The 26,966-nt window shown below is 45.5% G+C and overlaps 1 protein-coding gene and 1 long non-coding RNA gene across 11 annotated transcripts in view; one reads left to right on the plus strand and one right to left on the minus strand.

Annotated features, from left to right (window-relative positions):
- Positions 1–23,829, plus strand: part of WNK3 (WNK lysine deficient protein kinase 3) — a 90,233-nt gene extending 66,404 nt beyond the window's left edge. For all 10 annotated transcript variants that reach the window (XM_088658630.1, XM_088658629.1, XM_088658632.1 and 7 more), the window contains 8 exons: positions 6,075–6,925; positions 7,642–7,732; positions 8,251–8,366; positions 10,786–11,246; positions 12,234–12,445; positions 13,037–13,138; positions 14,733–14,935; positions 16,331–23,829. In XM_088658630.1, the coding sequence (XP_088514756.1) occupies positions 6,075–6,925; positions 7,642–7,732; positions 8,251–8,366; positions 10,786–11,246; positions 12,234–12,445; positions 13,037–13,138; positions 14,733–14,935; positions 16,331–16,660 (2,366 nt within the window). In that variant the 3' untranslated portion in view covers positions 16,661–23,829. The remainder of the gene's footprint in view (positions 1–6,074; positions 6,926–7,641; positions 7,733–8,250; positions 8,367–10,785; positions 11,247–12,233; positions 12,446–13,036; positions 13,139–14,732; positions 14,936–16,330) is intronic.
- On the minus strand, positions 11,736–26,928 carry LOC148683347 (uncharacterized). Its single transcript, XR_015947267.1, has 3 exons — positions 26,667–26,928; positions 13,501–13,658; positions 11,736–12,517 (listed from the first exon to the last, which is right to left on the minus strand). It is a non-coding gene; the product is annotated as an uncharacterized LOC148683347 (long non-coding RNA).
- Positions 26,929–26,966: the final 38 nt, after the last annotated feature.

The following is a 26,966-nucleotide window of genomic DNA, read 5'->3' on the forward strand; positions in this document are numbered from 1 at the left end:
GTGGCTCTGCCACTGGAATGTGAACTTCCGGTCAAATCAGTGAGTAGCCCACTTCAGAGGGACTTGTCTATTTAGTGAAGAGCTGCTCAAAGTGCTCCTTGTAGAGAAAAAAAGATAAAAAAGAGACCCTTGGCACACATACAAAAAGGAAGCAACCTTACTCTTTCAGCCTAATAGGACCTCCTTTGACCAAGGTTGTATAGAATTCCTAAGCTAGTGTAGTCTAGTTCTCATTTCTCCACTAGACCTCAAAATTCCTCCGTCAGACAGCCCTGGCACCAGCTACAAAAAGCAACAGACAACTGTTCTGGTGGTTAGAAGGCCTTGGCTACAAATAACTAGGTTCTCAACTTCTGTCAGTGCAAGGACTTTTGACTTCACAATGGAACTTCTCCCATTGCTCTCCATGTATGCCCTGGACCTCCTAAATCTGTTATGGGGTTTCTTTCAATCCCCTGGAGCTGATTTGGGAAGAGCTCAGGGTACACACAGGGAGAGAAGAGTAGGTAAAGCTAGGTACAAATGCATTGACATGCTGGTGGATTTTTCAGAACTCATTGTTGTCCCCCAAAAGAGGGGGCCGAAGATCCATATTGGACTTAAAAAACCCAGGCCTCTCATGTATTGCAAGTTCAGGATGGAATCTCTCAGCACTGTCAAGGAATCCAACCATAGAGGAGATTATCTTGTTTCAATCAACCTGCTGAAGGCATACCTCCCTTTCCTTGTTGCATCTCCCTTCCTCATATAGGCATTTCCTCTGGTTTGTCCACAAACAAGGTTACAACCATTATGTAGCCATGCTCTTTGCACTGGCTTCAGCTCTCGGTGTTCGCAGATCCCATCATATCAGTAGTAGCACACCTCCTGCTTCAGGGCTTACATATACAGTGAGGTGGGAAAATTATTTGATCCCCTGCTAAATTTGCCTATTTGCCCTCTGACGAAGAAATGACCAGTCCATAATTTTAATGGAAAGGTTATTGTAGCTGTGAGATACTGAATAACAACAGGAAAACCCCCAGAAACCCAGAAGACAAAAGTCAGAGATGGATGTGCATTATAGTGAGTGAAATAAGTATTTGATCCCCTATCAGCCAGCCCGATGTGAGGCTACCTGGTATCTTCACTGTATGTTATGAACTGAGATTAGAAACATCTGCTGTAAGGGAGAGGTCTTACCTGTAATCCCAGCTCGTTACAGTACCTGTACAAAAGACTCCTGTCGACAGAAGCAATCAATCCAGCAGATTCCAAAGTAGCCACCATGACCAAGACCAAAGAGCTGTCCAAGGATGTCAGAGACAAGATTGTATACCTACACAAGGCAGGACTGGGCTACAAGACTATTGCCAAGCAGCCTGGTGAGAAGGTGACAACAGTTCGTGCAATAATTCGCAAATGGAAGAAACACAAAATAACTGTCAACCTCCCTCGGTCTGGGGCTCCATGCAAGATCTCATCTCATGGAGTTGCAATGATCATGAGAACGGTGATGAAGCAGCCCAGAACTACATGGGGGGAACTTGTCAATGATCTCAGGGCAGATGGGACCATAGGCACCATGAAAACAGTTGGTAACACAATATGCCGTGAAGGACTGAGATCTTGCAGAGCCCGCAAGCTCAAGACATCACATGTACAGGCCCGTCTGCTGTTTGCCAATGCACATCTGATGACCCAGAGGAGAACTGGGTGAAAGTGTTGTGGTCCAATGAGACCAAAATTGAGCTCTTTGGCATCAACTCAACTCGCTGTGTTTGGAGGAGGAGGAATGCTGACTATGACCCCAAGAACACCATCCCCACCATCAAACATTGAGGGTGACATATTATGCTTTGGGGGTGTTTTTCTGCTAAGGGGACAGGACACCTTCACCGCATCGAAGGGACGATGGATGGGGCCATGTATCGTCAAATCTTGGACGAGCACCTCCTTCCCTCAGCCAGGGCATTTAAAATGGGTTGAGGATGACAATGATTTAAAACACATGGCCAAGGCAACAAAGGAGTGGCTCAAGAAGAAGCACATTAAGGTCCTGGAGTGGCCTAGCCAGTCTCCAGACCTTAATCCCATAAAAAAATCTGTGTAGGGAGCTGAAGGTTTGAGTAGCTACACATCAGCCTCAAAATCTTATTGACCTGGAGAGGATCCGCAAAGAGGAGTGGGACGAAATATCTCCTGAGATATGTGCAAACCTGGTGGCCACCTACAAGGAACGTCTGACCTCTGTAATTGCCAACAAGGGTTTTGGCACCAAGTACTAAGTCATCTTTTACAAAGGGATCAAATACTTATTTCACTCATTATAATGCACATCAATCTCTGACTTTTGTCTTCTGGGTTTCTGGGGTTTTACCTGTTGTTATTCTGTCTCTCACAGCTACAATAAACCTACCATTAAAATTATGGACTGGTCATTTCTTTGTCAGAGGGCAAAAAGGCAAATTTAGCAGGGGATCAAATACTTCCCCCCCCCTCACTGTATAGCCTAGGATTGCCATATTTCAAAAAGTGAACATCCAGACAAAAAGTTGTTGCGCTTCTTTGCAGGGGGTCAGAGTTGTTGAGCTTTTCTTGCAAAACAGCAAAAATAATTGCCATTTTTGAGCTATTTTGAACAATTATTTATGAAAATTGGCAAAAGCAGCACTGCCGACATGGCTTGCCATATGTCCAGATTTTCCGGGACATCTTGCCAATTTCTGCCCAGACACTGCTTTCACCCACAGTATTCTGGGTATGTCCGGAAAAGATAGCCTTTTCTTAACTCTTTACCCCAAGACGTGGCTCATCTACACTTCCTAGTTACTCTAGCCTTTACAGAACTACAGCTCCATAGTTAAGCTCCCCAAAAGCCATCTGACCCATCCAGAAGACTTCACTGCTTAGGGACACAGTGGAAAGGCTCATCTTCCTCCCAGCAATGACAGATCTCACCCTTGTCATCCAGCCTCTCTAGGAAGAACTTCAGAACTCTGGCAAACATCCACACAAGCACTGATTTCTCAGAGGCATGTTTCTTCATGTCCACAAGAGCACACAAGTTTTCTTCCTTGAGTTGAAAGGCAGTCCTCCAGATGCCCACATTTTTATCATTGTTATCCCAAAGTGTATCCTTCCTAGTGGCCATAATCTTAGTCCATGAGGTTTCAGAGCCGGGAGCCCTGGCACATCTGTGTGACCTTTTCACGAGGGTAGAGTAAATCTGTGCACAGATCCAGCCTTCTTTCCAAAAACGAACTCCGCTTTCCACCGAACAGAACAACTGATATTGCTCTTCTTTTGCTCCAGCCCCCCCTATCCCGTCACAGGATTCTAAAGGCTTGTCCCAGATGCACTCAAGCCTTCCATCAAACAGACTCCCCATTTATATTCTTTAACCCCCAGGTCCCTAGGGGGAAAAGACTTCCTCCACTATATTAGCGAGATGGCCTAAAGCCTCCATGGTCTTGACCTGTCTGGCTCAGCACCTCCCTACATCACAAAAATGTCATGGCACACACTCCACAAGTGCAGCACCAGCAACATCAGCAGCTGTGCTTTCCCCTTCAGCTGCTGATGACATGTAAGTGGCCATGTGGGCGCCTCCTCCTCCCTTTCCCTTTGCCTCCATAGAGATGACATTTGACAGCATGTTCCAGCATATTCATCATCGTTACTCCCACTGGTTTATCTTAAGTTCCCACCCTAGAATCAGAGTAGCTTAAAAAGGTAAAGGTAAAGGACCCCTGACAGTTAAGTCCAGTCACAGACGACTCTGGGGTTGCGGCGCTCATCTCGCTTTACAGGCCGAGGGAGCCGCCGTTTGTCCTCAGACAGTTTTTCCGGGTCATGTGGCCAGCATTACTAAGCTGCTTCTGGCGCAACAGAACACCAAAACCAGAGCAGCGCACGGAAACGCCGTTTACCTTCCCGCCGGAGCGGTACCTATTTATCTACTTGCACTTTGATGTGCTTTTGAACTGCTAGGTTGGCAGGAGCAGAGACTGAGCAACGGGAGCTCACCCCGTCACGGGGATTTGAACCGCCGATCTTCTGATCGGCAAGCCTGAGAGGCTCAGTGGTTTAGACCACAGCGCCACCTGCGTCCCTCAGAGTAGCTTAGGCATATCCCATTCCTGTTGGATGCCTCTTCAGGTTGAGAAAGGAACATGGAGCTCCTGTTGACCAGTGAGCTAAACCATTTGTCTTGTCTGCAGATACCTCCAATCAGTGCTGAGTCATCTCTTACTGGGAGGGACTTCTCTCTTCCTGTGTTTTGCCTTTTCCTTCTTTGACTCTTTCTCAAGCTTGGCCATGGGATGCAACTGGAGCAAGCATCATTTCAATGGATTATATATGAATATAATTTTATTTCTTACGATGTTTGTTTTTTAATGATAGTTTTTTTTCTATGTTTTTAGCGAGTCTCATTTTTATATGTAAGTCACCTTGAGTCCCATCAGGGGAAAGGTGGGGTAATAATAATAATAATAATAATAATAATAATAATAATAATAATCAGCATCCAATGCAGCAACAAAGTTAGTCACGTGCTCCCTGCCTTCCTGTCTCATAGAAGGACGCCTTGTTTACCCCAAACAAGAAGGAACCTTCACAGTAAGCACTGAAAAAGCACTATACTTTTCTAACCAGAAATCAGGTTTATTTATTTTCTTTTTAAAAAATCTGTTTTTCAGGGCAAGTTCCCCCACAAAGCAGTATGCAAAGACAGTTGTATAAAACATAAAGGAATAATTTAAAATGTACATTACACTTCTAAAAAAATAGCAGTAAAATATCACTAAAATAAAATGATATAGATTGAAATAAAAAACACCTTTAAAGTTCCTTTAAAATCATTAATGAAAGACCCATGCATGCTTCATGAGGGAAAGCAGTGCATGGATCAGATCAGGTTTTAACAGAGATAAGAAATAATGTGTGGAATGAAGTGTGCTCACAGTTATTGTGGTTATGGCTGATGATGCAGTTGTCTTTTTTATTATTAAAAATTACAGTCTTATTGTGCCAGGTGAAGACTTTTTTAATTGACTGAGGGTTTTAGTTGCCCCAATGTTTTTGTTTTGTCTTGATTGGTAATTTTATCTTGTACTCACTTTTTTCCTGCTGTTTTCACAACTTTACTGAGTTTCTATATTTATGAAAAGTGTATTATGAGGCTTTCGTAAAACGTGGCATAGGAGTATTCAAAATGAATACAGAATTACAATAGTGAAAGGCCCTCATAGGACAGAAACATCTCCTGGAGCTTGTTTTATCTATATAATCATATACATTACACTCCTTTATAAAAAATATTATGTGAATTTATTTTATAACAGTCTAAAAGCTTGTTCTGATGCAGATATGTTGGGCTTGTTTTTCTGAGCTGTTTCTGAAGCAGAGGTGGGAAACTTTTCAGCTCAAGGCATTTCCTTGTGAGCAACCTTCCCGGTGCCATATGGTGGGTGTGGGCAAAGAGAGGAGGCAAGGAAGTGAGAGGCAAAAGTGGGCAGAGCAACAGATGTGATTCTTACAGTAGGCTGCATTCCAGCCAGGCAAAAAGCATAGGTTTCTGCACACATGTGTATACACCTCTCTTCTTCCAGGCAAGCAATAGGCATTATCACAATTACAAGGACATAATGCAGCCAAGCAAAAGCACGCAAGAAGTGGTGGAAAGGGGTGTGACCTGTGGAGAGCCCCATGGGCTGAATAGGAGGGCCAAATTTGGCCCCTGGCCTAAGTTACCCACCCCTGCTCTAAAGCTAGCAACCCTGGTTTTTAAAGTCATAATTTTGAGAACTATCCCATCTTGAATTGCAAGTTTTAAAAGGGGCACTCTCCGCAGTTAACACAGGTTTTGTCCTTCTAAAGCAGGCTTCCTCACCCTCGGCCCTCCAGATGTTTTTGAGACTACATTCCTATCATCCCTGACCACTGGTCCTGCTAGCTAGGGATCAGGAGCGTTGTAGGCCAAAAACATCTGGAGGGCTAAGGTTGAGGAAGCCTGTTCTAAAGGGCCATACTGCAACATAGCTTTCCCTAAGGTGTTATTTGTCAACAGTTTTGTCTCTTTGTGTTTTCAGACCATATAGAGGAGAGTACCAAAGAAGATCACCCCCAGGATTGTCCACAGGCTGTGGAAAATCTCAGCAGCCAGCACAGAACGATCCCCTCTTCCAGCTCAAATGAGCTAAGTGACAGTATGGTATCTGAACCCCAAACATCGGAAACTGAGCAGTCAGCAATTCCTCACCAAGTGGAAGGCAGCATGGATAAGCTGCTGTCTGCCACTGCTGGTGACAATTACGATGTTACTGCTTCCGATTCTTCTGCTTGGCCAGAGTCTTTAGAGGCAGAGACCCAGGCTGACGAAACTCACTTATCTTCATATACACCCCACCCAACATCTGGCATTGTGGAGCAAAGTATGCCCACTGAGGCCTTTCTGCCCAGACCAACCACCTGCCACATCCCAGCCGCTGAGGAAGCAGATAACACGACGAGCACAGAACAGGCCAGTGCTTTGGCTCAGACCCCTGGACAAGAAGGCACCCCCTTCACATCCACTCTGGAGTCAGACAGTGAGGGCCCCCCTAAGATGGATTTTGTCGACAACAACATCAAAACTCTGGATGAGAAGCTGCGGACGCTTCTGTATCAGGAACACAGCTTGTCGGGCACTTCACCTGATAGCCAGAAAGACACACAAAGTGCAGTGGAGTCTCCATTCTCCTCGTCTGCTGAAGAAACTCTTCCTGGCCCAGTTCTTGATGCACCAGACACTAACTCCCCCCAAGAGACCCAGCAAAGCCCCACCAAGCTTTCAGACCCCCAGGCTATGCTGATCCCATCTGCAGATCATCCAGACAGTTTGCCAGTGCTGAGGAGGGAGCCCAGTGCTATCACCTCTGCTCCTAGTGATCTCTGTATGCATGTGAGTATTGACAGGGAGATTGGCTGGGGTTGAAATCTCTTTTTCCTGCAACAAGAAATCCATATGCTACATGGCTGTAAAACCCATTTGCTAACTTAATGGGTGCTGGCAAGTGAGAGGTAAGTTTCCTTTTCAGGCAGATTATCCCAACATTTTGTCCTGGTTCACGGTTTTATTAGACTAGAGTGCTTGATTAATTTCTGGGAGTTACCAGTGCTGGGAGATGCACAGGGTGGGAGTTAGATGATATCTTTACAGCAACAGTTTGCCTGTATTAATACAGAACTGAACTTTACTAGGCCCTACTTGGGCTAAGAATTGGAAATGTCCTATTTGGAGAAAGGCATTGTAAAATTGTTGAGCAGTTACATATATCTCCTAACCTGTCATTGGCTATTTTAACCTGACAAATTGATCTTTTTTTAAAAATAGGCACTTAATTGAGCTTGGAGATTTGAATGTGCAACCCTCAGCAAGAAAGCAATCTCTAAAACAGAGATAGCCAACCAGGAGCCCTGCAGATGTTGTTGGACTCCCACCAACCCCAGCCAGGATGGCCAGTGGTCCGGATGATGGGCGTTGGTAGTCCAACAATATGTTGGCTACCCCTGCTCTAAAATATTTAAGGTTCAACGTGTATAGTGCAAGACTCGCCCCTTGCCATTATTCAGACACCACCTTCTTCTTCCCCTTCCCCACCCACTTCTTTTGTTCAGGAGATGTCCCCGGAGGCTTCATTTCCTGAGACCCCTGTGGCCTGTCCTGCTTCAGCATCAAGTGGTGGAGCTGTGCACCTGCATGCAGGAGGTGGATATTTTGGCCTAAGCTTTACTTGCCCTAGTCTCAAAAACCCTATTAGCAAGAAATCCTGGACTCGCAAATTAAAAAGCTGGGCATACAGGCTACGGCAGACCAGCTTTTTCAAGAAATCAAAAGTCCGGCAAGGTAGTGTGCTTACAGTCAGGGATCTAGACTAGGTAACATCTGTTTTGATTTATTTAAGTATGGTTTTTTTATTTTCCTCTCTCCCCACTTTTTTTTAGCATTTCCTGCCCTCTTCCATTTATACATTTTTGCTACTTTACTCATTTGTGTAACATTTCACTCACCACCACTTTGTTTTCCAGTTTGATTAACCAGTTTTTTCATTCCACATAGAAGTGTAGGTCTTTAGATACAAAAAAATAAAAAGCCTACATGTATAATAGAATCATTCTTTTTACAATGCAATGTTGCTTTCTAGTATTATCAGAGTCCCAGCTTTGCCTAACTGTGTTTTTTCTTTGTGTTCGTTTTCAACAAAAATAAAATAAATTACATAACAGAGGAGATGACAGGCGATGTTGCTCCTGATTGGATTTCTCTCTCTGAGCATGCAACAGTGCAGAATAAAGCACCTGGTCAATCTGTGGCTGGATCATTCCAGCGAGGCCGATTTCAGGTATATATAATCCATAAAATCATGTAAATCCAAATATGCAGGCAATGATTGCCTTACTTCCGCGGTTTGTTTTCGTTCCTTTCTTGCTTTGCTCAAAAGAGCTCAAGGGTGGGGGACCTTCTTCAGGCTGACGTCAACATTCCCATCTGGACAACCTTCTGGGGGGGGGGAGGTGTGTGATACGACAGTGACGGAGGCAAAACAAAGGCAAATTTTACCATTGTCCCACCAACTCTTTTGATATGTTGACTATTAGGCATACCTCCTGGACCAGGTTTTGTTGGCATTCCCCCATATTTGGATTTTTATTTACTTTTTCTGCAGCGGGTGTAGGTTTGAGCCATCTTATTTTAACTAGATAAAGCATTTGATATAATCTGAAGTTTGAGCTACAGCTTTGTTGGAGATTTGCATTCTGGCTGTGGCTTGTTCATTGCATTAAAGCAGTAAAGGGCTTGGATAATTGGATATGATGCGTCAATTACGAGTTATATAATGCATGTTCAGTCCACTATTCCATTTATCGTGAAAACCACAATTCCAGCTTTTGCCAAGTTTATCTATAGTTTGAATTTATGAAACAAATCTTTGTCACAGCTTCATATTGTGACTCAACTCATACCGTGTTTCCCCCTTTTTAAGACACCGTCTTATAACTTTTTTCCCTCAAAAAACCACATGGTGTCTTATTTTCAGGGGATGTCTTATTTTTATTATGTTTTTATGGTACCTATGGTTCCGGGCAGTGGGGCGGCAGGCCTCCTCGGCATGGCCAGGAAGAGGCCAGGCCGCTGGCTCGGCGCTCCGCCCGGTGATGCCTTTCTTGTGGTTTTTAAAATCTTTCTCCCACCCATCCCCCGCCAACCGCCCTGAGGTTCCTGCTGCTTTATTTTGGGGGGGGGGCGTGTTTCATGAAATAAACACATGAGGATGAGGAGGGCTGAGGGATCCCGCCTGGCCTTAGACAGGCCACCCGCGCGCCTTCCACCCACCGCATGAGGCCGGCCTCTGGGGAATGCGGGGCCCGGGCAAGGCAGCACCGAGAGCCCCCACGGCCGCCGGGAGACGTGACACAGCCGCCGCCCGCGCAGCCATCACCCTCGTCGCCGCGTCCCTTTCATGCCTCTTGCTCAAAGCGAGGCGCGGCGTTCACTGTGCTTGGAAGGAGCCGGGTGCCCATGGCTCATGCAGCAAGGGCCCTCCCGACTCCTTCCCAGGCGCCCCTTTCTCCTCCTCCTTGCCGGTTCCGGGCGGTGGGGTGGCAGGCAGGAAGAGGCCAGGCTGCTGCGGCGCTCTGAGCGTTCGGCGCTCTGCAAGGCGCTGCTGGGCGCTCCGAGCGCTCGGCGCGGCAGAGCGCTCCGCTCTGCAGCCGCCGGTTCCGGGCGCTTGGGAGGCAGGCCTCCTCGCCGGGTGCTCCGGCGGCGCGGAAGGGGCCAGCAGCGCTCCCGCCGCCGCCTGTTGCCCCGGTGGTGCAACACCGCTCTGCCTTGGGCCATGCAGCTCACGACGCTCCGGCGGCGCGGAAGGGGCCAGCAGCGCTCCCGCCGCCGCCTGTTGCCCCGGTCTCACAACACCGCTCTGCCTTGGGCCATGCAGCCCACGATGCTCCGGCGGCGCGGAAGGGGCCAGCAGCGCTCCCGCCGCCGCCCGTCACTCCAGTCGTGCAGAAGCGCCCGCGGGCCTCCCGCCGCCGCTCAGCCTTGGGCCATGCAGCCCCCAGGGGCGAGCAGCGGCCTCGCCTCCGCCTGGCCCAGCAGCAACAGCAACAGCAGCGGGAGGACAAGGACAGCGCTGCTGCTGGGTCCCGCTGCCTCAAGGCGAGCGGCGCTGCTGCGTGGAGGTATGGCTTATTTTCAGGGGGTGTTTAATATTGAACAAATGCTTTAAAAGCCTGCTATGGCTTACTTTCTGACTACGTATTAAAAAGGGGGAAACACGGTACTCTTGGAGGTATAAAACTTCAGGGAATGGAAGGTATCCAAACTGGAGCCACCTAGTGGCAAGAAACAAATGCTAGTAGATGACACACACCCAGTACAGTCCTCACCGTTGCACAACATAAGAGGCAAAGGCTGTTGAATTGGGCAGTGGCCTTTTGAGAACACTGGCTGTTCCTCAGAGGGAGTGTGAACAATACCAGATCAGCCAGCCTCTGCACTCTGCTGAGGCAACAGTTCTCCTTGTGTGTAAATGCGAGCACATGAGCCAGCACCATCTGTGGTGCTCTGTCCAGGGTCCTGAAAAACCCCTGACTTGCCTATTGTGACTCTGTGCTACCAGTAAGTGTGTCTGCTACACTCAGCTTCCCCTGAGCCTTGACCCGTGTTCTTGCAATACATGTGGCTTGCAACAGGTATCATACTTGGCCTACCAGAGAGGTAACCACCTCTGCCTCTCTCTTTCTCTGTGTGTGCTTCAGGTCATCACAGTGCCACAGGCTTCAGGTGGTTCAGAAAGTGAACCCTGTGAGATGCCTCCTTCCTCAGAACGTGGTCCAGAAGAAGAGGCTCCCAGAAAAGGAGAAATTGCTATGTTGGCTGGTGCCATGGGTGAAACAGAAGCATCTCCTACCACCCCTGAGCAGCGGGACCTGGAGGAGAACTCTGCTATCGCTAGCAGGATGCAGTCCTTCTCAGAGCCATGGGCCAAAGGCAGTTTTGTGCAGAAGCAGCCTAGCTCTGACAGTGAGCTTTCTGCCCCCATGGGTGGTAGCCTGGAGGGCTGGGAGCAAAGCCAGCAGTCGCAAGAGGAGAGGGATGGCACCCACATCAAGAGGCGCAGTTCACTCTTTTACTCCGCCTCTTCCCCAATGAGCAGCGATGATGAGTCTGAGATTGAAGATGAGGACCTGAAGGTGGAGCTGCAGCGTTTGCGGGAGAAGTAAGGGCACTAAAATGGGGCCTTGTAACATATTCATCAAGGTTCTCATTATAACGAGGGGCCAAAATGTGGAAAGGGTGGAGCAGAGAAAGGCTTTCTTTGTGCTCCATTACATTCATTTTTTGATTTTGAGGTTAGATAATATCAGAAAGCTTTGGTAAGTCTGGTCTGCTACTTCCAGATGATTCTGCCGCTATTTAGCAAGCCAGATTGGATGGCCATTTGATGAAGGAATTCTCAAGTGATCTGTCATACAGCCAATCAATGTAACTAAATCTACTTAAATTTTCATATAAAGGAAACTAATTCCGAAAGGGGGGATCGTTATTTCTTCTTTTTTTAGATTATGTATACTTGCATCATAGTAGTCTTAATCTTAGAAGTGGCCTTCCCTTCTGGGTGAGAGAAGGAGCAATGCCTCTTCTAAGAAGGAACTTCCAGCCACAGAGTTGTAAGTACTTACCTTACAAATAATTACCTTACAAAATATTTTGCCTGGTTAACAAAGGGCAGCTTTTTAATCAAGCACAAAAGTTAATTAATACATCAGTCTAGGTGAATCTATTAAACACTGCAGTCCTTACTATAGATGTGTGATATATTAAGTAGAAGTAGGGCAGAGCAACCTTATTCTCTAGTACTCTAGGGAGACAGAGAGGCTGCCACTACATTTGCCATATCCAACCCTTGCCCATCACAGAAGGCGGGTGGGGGACACATGACTCTGAAAAGAGAAGGGTGGCGCAGCAGCTCCACCCCCAGCAGCCATGGCAACGCCACCTGCACTTGAACATTTAATTGTGAACAATGTGGCAAAGTCATGGAAATGCCCTTGGCACAATCAAAGTCTCTGCCTGTTCCCTGGGCTGAAAGTCTCACAGCTGGTCCATCACCCTTTGCCTGTGTTTAGTGGCTGCTGAGGGGGGTATAGAGTAAGCCAGGGCTTGGCTTTGTCCTAAAGCTTTGTTCTCTTCCTCTTCTGTGTAGACACATTCAGGAGGTAGTGAACCTTCAGGCTCAACAGAACAGGGAGCTGCAGGAGTTGTATGAACGCCTCCGCTCCATCAAAGATAGCAGGTCAGAATCCTCTGACATCTCCCTGCAACTGTCGTCTCCACGCCGGCCCAAGTCTTTCAAAAGCAAGCTGCGTAGCAGGCCACAGTCTCTGTCGCATCTTGACAATGGCATTGTTGCTCCCGGTAAGAGATGGGAATGGGGATTGGTTCAGAATATGGGTGCCGGTGTAGGGAATTGTCAAAGCTGAAGGGCTCCTTAATGTAGAAGAAAAGTCTGAAGTTCACAAATGCATGAAAGAATCCGGTTCACAAAATACATTTTCCTTTCCACTTTGAATTCTTTGCCATGGGAATTCTATATTATTTCCTTGTTGGCTCATTACACGTGATGCAGCAAAAGTCTAGAGCAGGCATCTCCAAACTGCGCCCCTCCAGATGTTTTGGCCTACAACTCCCATGATCCCTAGCTAACAGGACCAGTGGTCGGGGAAGATGGGAAATGTAGTCCAAAACATCTGGAGGGCCGAAGTTTGGGGGTGCCTGTTCTAGAGAGCTTCCCCATTGCCACTTTCCTTTGTATGTTTTGCCCTGGTGAGCTGAACTTTCCAAAAATCTCTTGACAATAGTCACTAGTTGGGTGCCCAAATCCCTGAGACAACTTTGTAAATATTACCCTTGGATACAAATCCATTCATTTGTCATCTTCTCCATTCCCACACCATAGTTTTGTTACCTCTAATCATGTGCCCCCCCCAACTTTCCTTCGCCTTATAGAATGCTGTTGTGCTACCACTGCTGCCTCTGTGATAGACTATCAGTTGAGCATTCAGGCCCATTTGCTGCACCAGAGCTGCTCACAAGCAGAGACTAGCCAAGGTATTTGCACATTTCATTCTTCTCTTCCGAAATGCCAATGCTTTATATTTAATATCTTTCTGTTGCTAGATAACACCACCATTCCATTGTAGGTCTGTGGGTTGCAGATGTATATTTTGCAGGCTAATAATTTTCACATCTCTGCAACTTCACCATGCAAACACAGAATCTGATAGCTAGCATTGTGTTCAGTGTGTGTGTGTGTGTGTGTGTGAGAGAGAGAGAGAGAGAGAGAGAGAGAGAGAGAGAGTCTAAAAACAAGTTTATAGCTGTCATGACTGAGAGGTTTCATATTTTATACAGTGCTTTTGGTACACCAGTGTTTGCCGTAAACATCTAGAGTTTGAAAAGGGGATACCTACTTCAGTACATGTTGCAGAGGCATTGCTGAAGATCGCAAGCCTCTGTGGCTTCCAATCTTCGAGTGTTTGGGGGATGCACCTCTTTCCACTTCACTTGTTTCTGCTCATCCTGTCAAACAATGCAGTGTTGATGCTGTGTAAATGGTGAAGCTGAGAATCTGGGAAATAAGAAGGCAGTAACACAGGCTAAACCTTTAAAACACATTTTTATTCTCAAAATATTCTGAGCACTATAGCTTGTTAATGATTGCTGTCAATTGTAACTGTGAGGGGTAAACTACAGTGTCAGAATTATTTGAGGGGGGTGTGTGCTTTAAAGGTTTAATGTATTCAGAAGCCCTGAAACTGGAGCCTGTGGGCAAACCTTCCCACCATTGGGTAGGACTGACCTACCTAGCTCCCTCTTTCACAACCAGCTACCATTTCCTGCTCTAAACTTTATGGCCAGGCCACCTAACCCAAATCCCCTCGTTTTTCCCTCCCCTGCTCCTCCTGTCATTGATTTAAAAGCAAATCTAAATTAAACAGCAACCTACATTTGGAGATAAAATAAAATAAGCTTATATATGCAAATCTGTTGAAGTGGCAAGGCTTACTCAAGAGTGCAAATCAGATTTTCTTTGCTATGGAAATAAGTACTTTTTGAAGTTCAACACCATGGTCCTGCCTCTCATGATCGCTCTTCCCACCACCCAGTGGCATCGCGTGGGTAGGGCAGAGGGGCAGTGACCTCGGGCACATTGGGGCGGGCATTTTGCTCCTCACCGTCCTGCCAGCCCAGCGCCGCTTTGCGGTACCGCAGGACTGTGGGAGGAAGACGCAACAGACGTGTGCCCTTCCCTGTTCGGGGTGCATGCCTGTTGCATCCTCCTCACACAGTCCTGCAGCATCGCTAAGTGGCGCAGAGATGGAAGGCAGTGTGAGTGTGCCCTTAGGGTATATGCGTGCTGCGCCCGCCAAGGGCTGCAGGTGGCAGGGGCGCAGCGTGGCCCCGCTTGGTGGCAGGGGGAGGTCACTCCAGCGGCATTGGTGGTGTGGGCTGGGTGAGGGCTCTGTTCACACACACCCCACACGCACTCCACTCCGGGGCACATGTACCCACCCCAGCCACCAGCCACGCAATCTACTCTGCTGCCCTCCCCTGTGGGAAGAGACCCAAACGGCACATCCCATTTTTTATGGATTGTTTCAGGTTTCTGTAATGTGCTTTAAAATATTTCCCACTTCCTTAGACCAGCTTTGCATCGTCAGCAGCACTGCTTCTTGTCAGCAGACTACGCCCAGTAAGAAAGGGATGTTCACAGATGACTTGCACAAACTGGTGGACGACTGGACAAAAGAAAAGGTGGGGAACTCCCTTATCAAGCCAAGTCTCAACCAGATCAAACAGAACAAGCATCGGCTGGACTCCGACAGCTGGAGCAAAGTATATGAGGTGAGGGGTGGGGTGGGATTTCATATAAAAGGTGTGAACTTGTGCAAGCTAAGATACCTTAGCTGTTGGCCTGCTGGGGGGTGACCCTGCTCCCCACCCCCACTTAATCATTTTCACAACCCAGGCATTATGGGGAGGCACCTGTTTTTCTCTAGCTATAACACTATGTGTAATAGCTAGAGTCCATGTGAACTCAGGATTATCACCTCTTCAGGGAGGGGAGGGGAGAGGGTTGCTCTTAGGTTTAATCTCCAAGACTTCACTCAGGACTAGCGGAGTGGATCTAAACCAAAGAGTTGTAGAAGCTGCCCCCCTCCCCCGCGTTGCATTAATGGACCTGGGAAGCAGCAGAAGGATGGACGGATGGAGGAATGGGGACACAGGCACCACATCCGTTCTAGGATGCAGAACTGGGAGCAGGTGTCTAAAAAGAGTAGCTTCTCCCTAGAAAATGTTATAAGGCCTGGAAAAGAGATAAAGATCTGAAAGGAACACCCTTGCTGCCTCCCACATGCCAGAATTTGTGCTTAAGTGTGTCTACCCACCTCTTAAGAGTCTCTGCAACAGTTGGAAATGTTATCATCTTGAGAGCCATCTCCAGTTCAGCTAGACTGGAAAAATCCAGGCTTTTAGTTTTCATGGTGATCATGAGGATTTATTTATTATATTTGGCTGCTGCCTATCCTTTAAGGAGCTCGGCAGAGTTCAGGCTGCTCTCCTCATTTTATCCTCAGAACAACACTGTGTAATAAGTTCAGCTGAGATGTGACGATTGACCCAGTGCCACTCAGTTAACTTTATGACTGTTTGAGGATTTGAACCTGGGTCTCATTTGACTTCTTAGCCACTAGCAGGGTTCAGTTGTTTCACTTCCTACATTTCAATCCTCTTCTGTGCTCCTTTGTTAGGAAGATACAGCAAAATGTACAGAAGCCACTGAAGCAGTGACTCGCTCTCATGTTAAGTAGTACCTCAAGTAGTGCCTCTTTCCATATGAACCTACCAAGACCCTGACATCATCTTCTGAAGCCTTTCATCATGTGCCTCCTCCATAGGAGGTCAGGGTGGCAACATGAGAACGGGCCTTTTTTGCAGTGGCTCCCCATTTGAGGAATGCTTTCTCCACAGAGGTTTGGCTGGCACCTTCATTATACACCTTTAGGCACCAGGCAAAAACTTTCCTTTTTAACCAGGCCTTTGGTTGATTGACATCCAATGCCCTTTTAAAAAGGTGGGGGTGGGGTGGGGTTGTTATTGGGTCGTTTTTGTTGCTATTATGTATTTTGTGTTTTTATATTGTGATTTTTTGTTGTAACTGCCCTGAGACCTGCAGGTATAGGGCAGTATACAAATTTTAATAATAATAATAATTTCTTGTTTCTTTTGTTTTTAAAGACGACAACATCTACAATGGGCTACACGTCCACATGGATTTCCTCGCTTTCCCAGATACGAGGGACCGTACCAGCTGCTTTGCCCCAAGGACTTCCCCTGTCCCCCTTTTCTGGCACACTATCGCCATATGGAGTACCCCACGTATGCCAGTACAACACCATGACAGGGGCAACTTACCCAGTGCAATGGGTGGGCATTTCAGGGACAGCCCAGCAGTCTGTTGTTGTCCCTGCCCAACCTGTGGGACCATTTCAGCCAGGGATAAGCATGCCAGCCTTTCCAGCATCACCTGTGCAAAACCCAGCTCCCATCCCCCCAAGTCCCAAATGAAGGCGGACGGCTAAAAGGATGATAGATATGGGGACTGTGCCTATAACTCATGATTCCATTCCTCTGCCTTGCATTCTGCGGCCTGGATTTTGGGGTGAATTCCCCAGAGCAGCAATGTGGTGGGAGATTGCCTTTGCATTCTCTTATTTGAATACTTGATATAATATTCTTTGGGGGGATTTTTTTTTATATCATACTTGAGAGAGCTTTGGCCTGTGCATCTCATTGTTCCTGAGATGGACAGCATGCCCATGTGCTGCTTATTAATGACCCTTCCCTGTCATTCTGGCCCCAGGTCCCTTGAGTTTTTGAGGCTGATAGCAACCCTTTTTAAATTGTTCACGTACTGGCATTTGAGTTAATTTACTGACGGAGTGGAAGCAGCAGGGAAAGTTACACTTTGGATCCTCTTTTAATTTTACATTTCTGTCTGGTTTCATTGGCCGCTTTCATTGACCGGGGGGGGGGGGGGAGACGACGGATTTTATTTGTAGAAAGATTTGCTGTCACTGAATCCTGTCTTAAATTCTCCCCTCTCCTACCCCAGGTGACAGGCCTTTTACAGTTGGAGGACCATTGAAGGAAGAGTCACAAAAGCCAACTATTACCTGTTACTGAACGGCTTGTAGTTGTTCCTGAGCAATTTAGTACAGCTGTTTATATATAATGGCAGCTCAATCCTCATACGCACACGGCATTCAGTGGATGCTTTGGGGCTGTTGGCCTAAACTTAGTACTTGAGTTTGGTGTATGTAGCTTTTTAAAAATTTCTTTTGCAGTTGATTTGTTGTGGAGGAGAGGAAGCTGCAGAAAGGGTGGGAACAGAGTGGGAAATAACCAACGGGTATTTAAAAACATCTCCTGTCTCACCCCTTTGCCCCTTTTGTGATCCATACTTCACAGTTTTGAGGACTGAAAGTTTTGCTTGGAACAGGGTCACGTGCACAGAGTTTTGCATTGAGTTGATTGCCTTACAGTGGGTTTGAATGGACAGGTGCTCCCACTTTTGATTAGTGTTGTCTCTTGCAGCATAAAATACCTAAGTGGCTACTGTGCTTTGATCACCTACTGCCAAGATTAAGAAGTCCCATCTTTACAGAGAACTTTTGAAAGTTGAGTAGGTTGTACATGCATGTTTGATGGCAAGAAAGTAGTGCCAGGCTTTCTGGTTTTCTGATTTAAAGAGAAAAATCGCTATTTTTGAACAGGCACAGAGATCTAAAACTATGCTGAATAGGTTACATGCATGAAAGGCCATTTCCTGCTGGAGTCTTGTACCTCACATAACCCCCCCCCCCTATTTTATAAACTATATTTCAGCTGCTCTATAAGGACCATGCTTGCAAGTTCATCTCTGCAGGAGACTAGGCCAAGGGCAACACAACATTGCACTATAGTTTAAACTATGGTTTAGCCTACATGAGTACCTTGCTCTTCCCCCATTCCTGACTTTTCAGCCCAGAGAATAGAAGCCAAGGTTTATTCTTGGCTTACCACGTGATTTGTCTGGAGGAAACAAACCACAAACCAAATTCACACATCACAAGCCAGACTCTGGCTTGTTTCCTCCCCTGCATGATATAGTCCTGTGCTTTAAACCATAGTTTATTTTAAACTATTATTTAATGTTACATGCGAACTGGGCCATAGACTATGGAGGTCTTAATTTACTGAGTCTTAAGACTATAAGACTTACAGTCTTAAACTTTTTTCAAGGTAATATTTCGTGTAGCAGTTGTTCCTTTGGACCCCAGAATCTTTGAAATATATTCCTGATGCACACCTTGACCTGTTTTCTCCTTTGACATATCTGGACTGATTGTCAGGGAACTGGTATTTCAAAGCTCTGGTTCACTTTGAATTAACAAAGTTAAATGTTTGTCTTTGGAGTGCTGTAAGAGATTTGCAATGTTGTTGAACAGGGGAGCTGGCTTGCTTTGCTGATGAATATTTAGAGAATGAAGAAGAGGGAGGCTGTATCTCTCTACAGTAAAGTTATTTGGACTTCAACTAGATAAATCCTGTTTAAAATGATGGGATTAAATAAATCAGAGTACTTTGGTTTGGGCCTACCTGTAATCCCCCCTTTTTTGGAGTAGCTGCAGAGACAAGCTGCTTGTTTGAACTCAGCCTCTCAAAGGGACACTTGGAGCTCAAGTGAATTTGGGAGCCTCTGGAAGTTTTGTGGCTATCCTTGAAGTTTTGTGGCTATCCACACCATGAACAAAAGATCTTGTTTCCCATGCATTATGCAGCCTCCTTGTTCTGCCTGCAAAGATTTGCAGTGCCTTGTGATAGATAATCTTTAGTATCTTTTCAGATTTTTACTGGAAAGTCAAAAAAAGTAGTTCTAGCCTTTTGAAGTTTGATGATGTTTAAACAGTGCATTGCTGCATCTCTCATTACGATCTGCAGCAGCTGAATTATATATACTTTGGGTGGGTTCAGTTTGAAGAACTGCGAAAACAGTGTTATGTATTTTTTCTTTCTTTTTTGGAAAATAGAAACACAATCCTGTTTATTTGGTTTTTTTAAAATGTTCCCCTGCTATCTCTGTTAAAATGGACACATTGACTAAAAATACATGTTTTCTAGTTAGGATAACTTGTAGGAAAGCATGGAATTGTGTGCTGTATTTGAAAACTGTTGCCAACTTAGCCAACTTGAAAGCCTTGAAAACACAAATCTGCTAGGAAATGGTAGAGGGCCTTATTCCCCCCAGCAATTGAGTGTGCCTTGGGTACACTAGTGGTACACCAGTGTTTTTTGTGGCAGATGTGCACAGTGCAAATGGCAAGCATGTGTCCTTGAACACTGGTATTCATGTATCAGGGTTCCATTGGTCCAATCAAGGTTTCCTGCTTATTGTTGTAAATCTCACGTTGTGTCTTGTGCATTGAGCCATCTGACCATTCCATGCTGCTCGGAGTTCCCAGAGCCATTGCTTTACATTTGACAATAGGGGGCTCCCTTTTGCAAATGCTGACATGGTTTGTTCGTCTGTCTCACTTCTGATAATGGAATGAAAATGGTGGTCATGAAGTAACCTATGTTGGCCAGCGCTTGCACTACTGTCTGTGGCGTTAAAAGCTAGGGTGGAATGAAGGATTACATAGGGCGAGTGGTTGCTGCCCCAAAGAATTGCCACCCCTCTCCTCCTCTTCCCTATAACCTCTGGCAAAGGAACATGTGATGTGACATTATTGTGCTCACATATTCTTCTTGTAGAGTATGTGGGGCTACTGTTTTCAGCAGCTGCCATGTGTACTTTGTAACATCTGGTTTCCTGCCATATGTGTGGCCAGAAATCAGAGGATAAGTCCATACCAGGGTGTGGTGGAGCCATTGTTGCCCTTATTGTGCATGATTTTTCCCCCCTGCCCCACAATTCTTTAGTTAAACATGTGTTTGTGGGATTTTGACACATAACCAAAGCCTGTTTGACCATCGGTGACAGTAGAGGGGGTGGCGAATCGGTGCACAGTGGTCAGTGATGCTTCTTCTCACATCACCTTCAAACTTCGGAGGAAATAAAGACAAACATGGAGACCTGAGTGAGCCACAGTCTAGAAAATGGAGAGAGGCACTGAAGTGTACATTTGCCAAAACAGGAAAAGTATTTGGTATGTGTCAGAGGGCCTCGTCCCTCACAGTATGTTTTATATGTTGGGTTTTGAATCTCTACATTGAATGCGAAACATTTACTATCCAGTTCCTCCCCCTCTCCTTCCTGCTTACATTTTGCTGTTCTTTCCAACCTGAATCCTGACAAGGATCAAACTGTGAATTTGGTTTTGGGTTTTAAAAGGCACTTTTTCTGCTGTGATGCTTTGGGACTAAGCTTGTATGATATTAATGGAATGTATCATTTTAATATCTGGGTGGATTTTTCAGTTGTATTCCAGCTGAGTTGCTTTTCCATGTTACATTTAAAGTTTCATTTTCTTATCTACCTCATTTGTTAGTGCTGTGAACTAAACTACCATTCCTGTATATTTCTTGTCTATTTTAAATTTGAGATGGTGTTTTTACACACATGGCTCTTCACACACACACACACACCCAATCCCATTTCCCTGCTTGTATTTTGGCACTAGCCACTCAAGCTGTTTACTGTTTTAAGGAGGATATTTAACTTTCACAAGGAAGACTTTAGAGATTTATTCATCACATTGAGTTAAACTTATAGTGACATGTGAATGAAGGAGAACAAGTCCATGCATTGTCTACTGTATGTTGCAACTGGTTGTGGCAGCTTAGCAAAGTGTGTAACCCACTGCCTCATTAGTCTTCCATTTGACAATGGGAAAAAATTAGTGCAAAAGCTAGCTTTGTTTAGGAAGGAATTCTTCCTTTGTATATGCATTGAATTATTGCTGACAATTAAACTACTGAGGGCGGTGCCAACATAATGCTCCCGATCTCTTAACCATGGTCAAGGGATCCACAGCAGAATGTGCAATTGCACTCCCATCTTCAGTCTGTACTTTTTGGGGTGCAAATTCCTCCCACCCTCTCCTTCTGCTGGCCTGACTCACAGTTATAGTTTGCGTTGGCCCCAATCTCAACAGTGGTTAATGTTAAAACAAGGGTTTGCTGTTTCCCAGCTAGAGCCAAATTTCTGGTTAAAAGCAAACCCCTTTGTATTAGTCACAGCTAAGCTTTGTACCGACATTGGGTTGGATCCAGAGTTTTTGTTCAGTTGATGGTGAGACTTCCAGTGGGAGGGAAGCAATTTCCAGCTACTGCCTCATCCCTCTGCTGCCCCCCCCCCAAAAAAATCTGCTCTGGCCTCCCAATCCTCTGGAGCAGAGTTAGGATGGGAGTTGGGGGGCTGCAGGGAGAATCACAGAAAACTGATTGCCTCCCTATTGCACTGACAGAAAGCCTAAACATCAGCTGAGTGACTCTGTGGGATGCAACCTGTTATCTTTAACTGTGATTAAGACCGATGTGGAGGCAACACATGGTCTCATCCCACAGCTTGATGCCTTAACCAAGTTTCAAGTGTTGGGAGTCTTACATTGGCATAGGCTCTGAACAAGGTGTGCAGGGTACCTTTGGAAGGCAGGGGCCTTCTGTTGCATTTAGGCAATAAAATGATACATTCCTGGTTATTTTTAATTCTGAAACCCAGCAACAGTTATTGTAAGTGCTGTCATTTTTGTAGGCTGTACCTCTTTAAAGGTGAATTGTATGATTTCAAAGTTGCTTCAGTTAATCAACTGAAGTCCAGTTTAGCATCTCTCCTGGAATGTTGTCGTGGGTTTTTTTTTGCCGGGGGGGGGGCGGAGGATTGTGTACTTTTTATACTTATACAGCAATTAGATGGTGGAACAGCAAAACTGATTCTGTAAGGAGTCACTATACAGACTTGGGTCATCCCCTGCCCCCTGGTTGTCTTTAAAAACTATTCTTCTTAGTAAATATGTATGGTGTCTATATTCCACCCCACACCTATAATTTATTCACATTTTATTCTATAAGAAGCTATAACTGTGAGCAGTGTAGTACAATAAAATTGGTTCACCAAACCAAATTCTACTCCTTGCATGTGAACAGTTGTTCACAAGGGCCTGGTACAACTGATGGGATGCTATTCTGCCCCAGCTCCCCCTAGAGCCCTGAGAATAAAATGCTCTTAAGGCATTAAGCATTTTCTACTTTCCACCTTGCAGCTCTCATTGAAGCTAATGGAACTGATCCAGCTTAAACCAGCAATGATTATTGCATATAGTATGTAAGAACAAATCCCCCCTTTTAAATCACCATTTATTTTGTTCTTTTGGGGTGGGGAAGGAGTTGGTTTCCAATAAAAAAAAATCTTTAAAAGGCCAAGCATGAATTTATAAACTGTCTGCTAAATGGAGGCCTTACTTGTATCCTCCCGCATAAAATGCTTCCTTCACAGGATGAATTTCTTATGTAGAGATAATCTCCATGTAGAAAAATGTGGAATGTGGCCATGGGCATCTGCTTTGCTGCAAGTCAGTAGAAAGCATGACTTCGGAAGCCAGTGCCTGTAAGAACCTGTATACTTGCCATATAATTCACATATGATGATGGACAATGCTTTTCCTACAGTGAGATTACCTGTATGTAGGAAAAAATATTATGCATGAAGTAGCCCTTAGTGATGGTGCAGAAAGTGCAGAAAGTCCTGTGGAGCACAATGTGGCCTGTTATGCTTCAACCGACCCCTTGTAGGGCACTTGTTATATACAAAGCTCTTTTTTCTCACTTCCATCTGACAGAAGGAAGAAGATGGTGACTGCAGAGGAGGGGAAAAGAGGTTTCCCTGTCCTGTCAAGTAGCAAGGAAAACATTTTTATTGGAATCTGTGGTAAAATATATCCTAGTTGTACCACAGATAGAGGCAAGCACAAATATACATAAATTGTTGGACGAAAATGCAAAAGAGTAAGGCTTTAATTCTCCCTTCAAGGGCCATAGATTTAATTTGCAAGACTAGGAACAAACTTCTGTTTTTGTATTTTCAAAGCATCCTAGAAGGGTGTTGTTTTGGTTCATTTATGCCTTAGAGAACTCCTAATCATACATTTTTGGCAGCCATTTTGGAAGTGCAATTGTCTTTGAGGTTCCTAATGCAGCTTCAAACAAGCAAACAAAAGACCTCTCAGTTAAAACTACTATATTCTATTTAAAAAAGGTCTTTCATTCTGTTTTTTGTTTGTTTTTTTGCTAGAGATTGTTGAGGAGCATGCAGGCCTACTAAAACAGCATGATAAATTCAGGTATATGCTGTGAATAAATGTCTCCTTAGATTTCCATACTTGCTAACAATTTCTGAATTTCAGAAATATTTTTTATGTATGTGAATTATACTTTAATGTAGCATCTTAGGACTTATTTTTTTAAATACCCTTTCTTTACTTTTTTACATTAAGGCTGAGATTTTTATGGCTGCATAGAGGATGCAGGTGACCGGTTCATTGTTAACAGGGATGAGGCATCCCATCCAGTTTTTGAAAAATCATAGCCCAGAACTTTATGGTAGAAAACGAATGTCTTTTATCAGCAGTTGTTTCCATGTGTTTTTTAATTATTTTTGCAAGCTGTGAGTTGACTTCATTTGTACACAACCATTAACAAATATTTTTTTAAACTGTTATAAAGGAAAATAAAGGCTGTGTTGAAAAAAAAACCAATTACATATAGTCTGGATGTTACTGTGATCTCTGCTAAAGAGGGGTGAGGGAAAACCATAGGAAATAAATAGTATTGCTGGAAAATACAGTGTAAATATTAGGGCATTGTGGCTTCTTTCTTAGCAATACTTATTCATCTACTAATTCATTGATACGTTGCATTTTGGATACATTGGCTAGGGGGCTATCTATCCTCAGGAGTGAAAGCTATAGAAGTTTGGGATAGGAAGTATGTCTTGAATATGCACTCTTCCTTTGTAACTTTGAAGAGTGCTCTGAAAACTTTTTGTTAGGATGGTAGAAAAATCTGTTAAATGAGTATATAAATTTAAAACACCAGCAGTCTAGAGAGATTCCAGAGGTAGAAAAAGAAAACACCAAGATTCAGGGTGGTTGCATTCCCTTACCTCAAAACAATCTATTTAATTTCTGCTGTAATAGTTTGCACCTTCTTACCTAGTGTAGATAAAAGTGCTTTTAGTTTTTGTTTTAAAAACTGATTCATTCTTTATTTTTCAATTAATAAAGGTAAGTTATGGATTATATCCAGGCCTGATCAGTCACAAGAGAACCCCCTCCCTAATATTCTATTATTCAAATTATTACTTTGTTGTGGCATGTGTATCTATGTAATACTATCTATAATTTTATCTTGGCCTTCATACAAGGCAGTGTAAATCCTGTCCCCCAACCCCATCTATCCTCTTAACAGCCATGTGGGGTAAAAAGTATTCTAAAATCCATGGTTATGCAATACCTTTACTAGGAAAGTAGTAAACAAGTTTTTGAGTTCTTCAGCACTGTTTATCAGATTGGAAATTAAGCAAAGCATTAGAACAGGGTAGCCAACCCTTTTAGGTCTGTGGGGCACATTCCGATTTTTGAGTAGAGCGTCATGGACATCAACTGCCCCCCCCCGGCCCCACAAATATTACCACACATACACTGAAAAGAACGCACACACATGCACTCGCTTTCCCAAGGGGTCTTGATAAAATTTTGATGCAGTAGAATTTGAGCCTTCAATTCAATTTTATTTATGGTCACAGACCAGCTCAAAATTTGAGCCTTGAAAAGCAGAGTTGAAAAATAGTGTCATTCTTCTAACTTCTTCAGCTCTCAAGGAAGAAAAACCTTCCTTTCAACTCAAGAGGGCAGCAGGGGGCATGGGATTAAGAGACTTTGTGGGCACTAGGGAGACACATGGAGGGTACCATGGCACATTGGCAATCCCTGCATTATGGGGATTAGCCACTTGGTGAACCTGGGTGCAAGTTAAAACCTGTGTAATACCTGTTAGAGCAGGCATCCCCAAACTGCAGCCCTCCAGATGTTTTGGCCTACAACTCCCATGATCCCTAGCTAACAGGACCAGTGGTCGGGGAAGATGGGAATTGTAGTCCAAAACATCTGGAGTGCAAGTTTGGGGATGCCTGTGTTAGGGCCTCATCCAGTTAAGCCTGCTATCTTCCATGCTAAGAGTAAAATTGCACACATTGCGATTTCAATTTCAAGCAAGCTTTTTCCTATTACACCCTCACACATTTAATATCCAGAAGGATGAAGAGTAATGGAAAACCCCACAGCTAGACTGCTATTTTGAAGAAATGTTGGTTGGTCCTAATATTATCCACTCTGGGAGTGTGGATTTCTTTGTGTTTATTATCAGACACAGCTGCTTTGCTTCTCAGGGAAGGTAGGTTAGCATGGCTGCCTCAGGCACAGCTCCACGGCACTGCAGGGCTTGGCTGTAAGCTAGCAGCGTTTTGCTGAGGATGGTTGCAATTTCACCCCTACCAATTGCCAGCAGTGGAGGACTGCGGAACGAGATCACCGTGCAATCGAGGCTGTGGTTCTTTTTATTGTTCCCTCCCACCCTATAAATGCACGTTGGTAAAAGAGGTACCGGTATCTAGACAGAGGAGAAACTCCCCTAAATCCACCCTCGCATTAGAAGAAGAAAATACCGTACACATGGCCATGGGTATTTTACCTTTAAGAACAGTTTAAAAACAGGCTGTTTCCAGGCTGGAAACAATGCTCCGAACTTGCTTAGAGGGCTGCCCCCCCCCCAAAAGAGGGCCAAAGTCTGGCAACCTTCATAAGATGCTCTGTCACTGCTGAGCATGCAGCCCCACCTGGCGAAATGTCACAGGGAAATATGCAGCCTTCCCTGGCAGATGTGTGCCGGCTGTGCTTGGGCAGGTAGGTAGGAGTGCATGGTTTGCCCTGGGAGAAGTTATTCCTTTTCACGGGAGGCTTGTGGCCCAATGGTCTTGTTACCACCGACAACATTGCAGTGGTCTTTTCTAGGCCTTTAATTCCCTCATTTTCAGAAATTTGGCTCATCTACCGCGCTTTCTTCCGGTGTGCGTGTTTCTTCATTTGTAGCATTTAGACCCCACTTTTTCTTCCAGGGATGCTGCTTTCCCCCATCCTCAGCTACTACCCCACAACTATCCTGTTAAGTAGGCTAGGCTGAGAGGCAGCAGCTGCTCCCCGCCCCCAAATCCAGTGAGCTTCGTGGCCGAGCGGGAGATCTGAACCGTAGTCTCTCCCAGGTCCTAGTCAGGACGCTCTAACCACTGCGCAACGCTGCCTCCGCACTGACCCACCCGCCGGGCTCCGTGTGCATCTGTCATACGTGGGCTGGGGTCTCGGGCCCTGTGCGAATCCTGCGAAAGCGGCTCTTCTCGTTTACCTGGCGGCAGGACAAGCCCCAACCCTCCCTCCCGGGGAAGAAGCGGAGTGAAGATCTGCTTCGGGAGCAAGCGGGGGAAGAAAGAGCTGCACGGGGATCTGCTGCCCGTCTGGATCCTGCTGCCCGATGCAGTTACCTCGCCTTCCCTCGTGGCGGGGCCAGTCTGCCTGGCAACCAGTCCCGCCTGATTCTGTCGGCGACGTCCTTCCCAGCAAACACGGCGCGACTCCCGGAGGCGGCCTCGGCTCCTCTGAGGCCATGCAAAGCGCGAACAGGATGCTGGGTAGCGCCCTCCTCCTCCTCGACAGGGCGATCCGGAGCGCGCGGCCGCGCAGACTACGTCTCCCAGCATGCCAAGCGGGACATAAAACGTGACAATATGGCGCCGAACGAAGGTCAACCAGGCACCCGCTCCCCTTCCGGGTGGCCTTTCTCC

The sequence above is a fragment of the Zootoca vivipara genome, chromosome 15, assembly GCF_965207765.1.
Source record: "Zootoca vivipara chromosome 15, rZooViv2.hap1.1, whole genome shotgun sequence".
Classification (NCBI taxonomy): domain Eukaryota; kingdom Metazoa; phylum Chordata; class Lepidosauria; order Squamata; family Lacertidae; genus Zootoca; species Zootoca vivipara.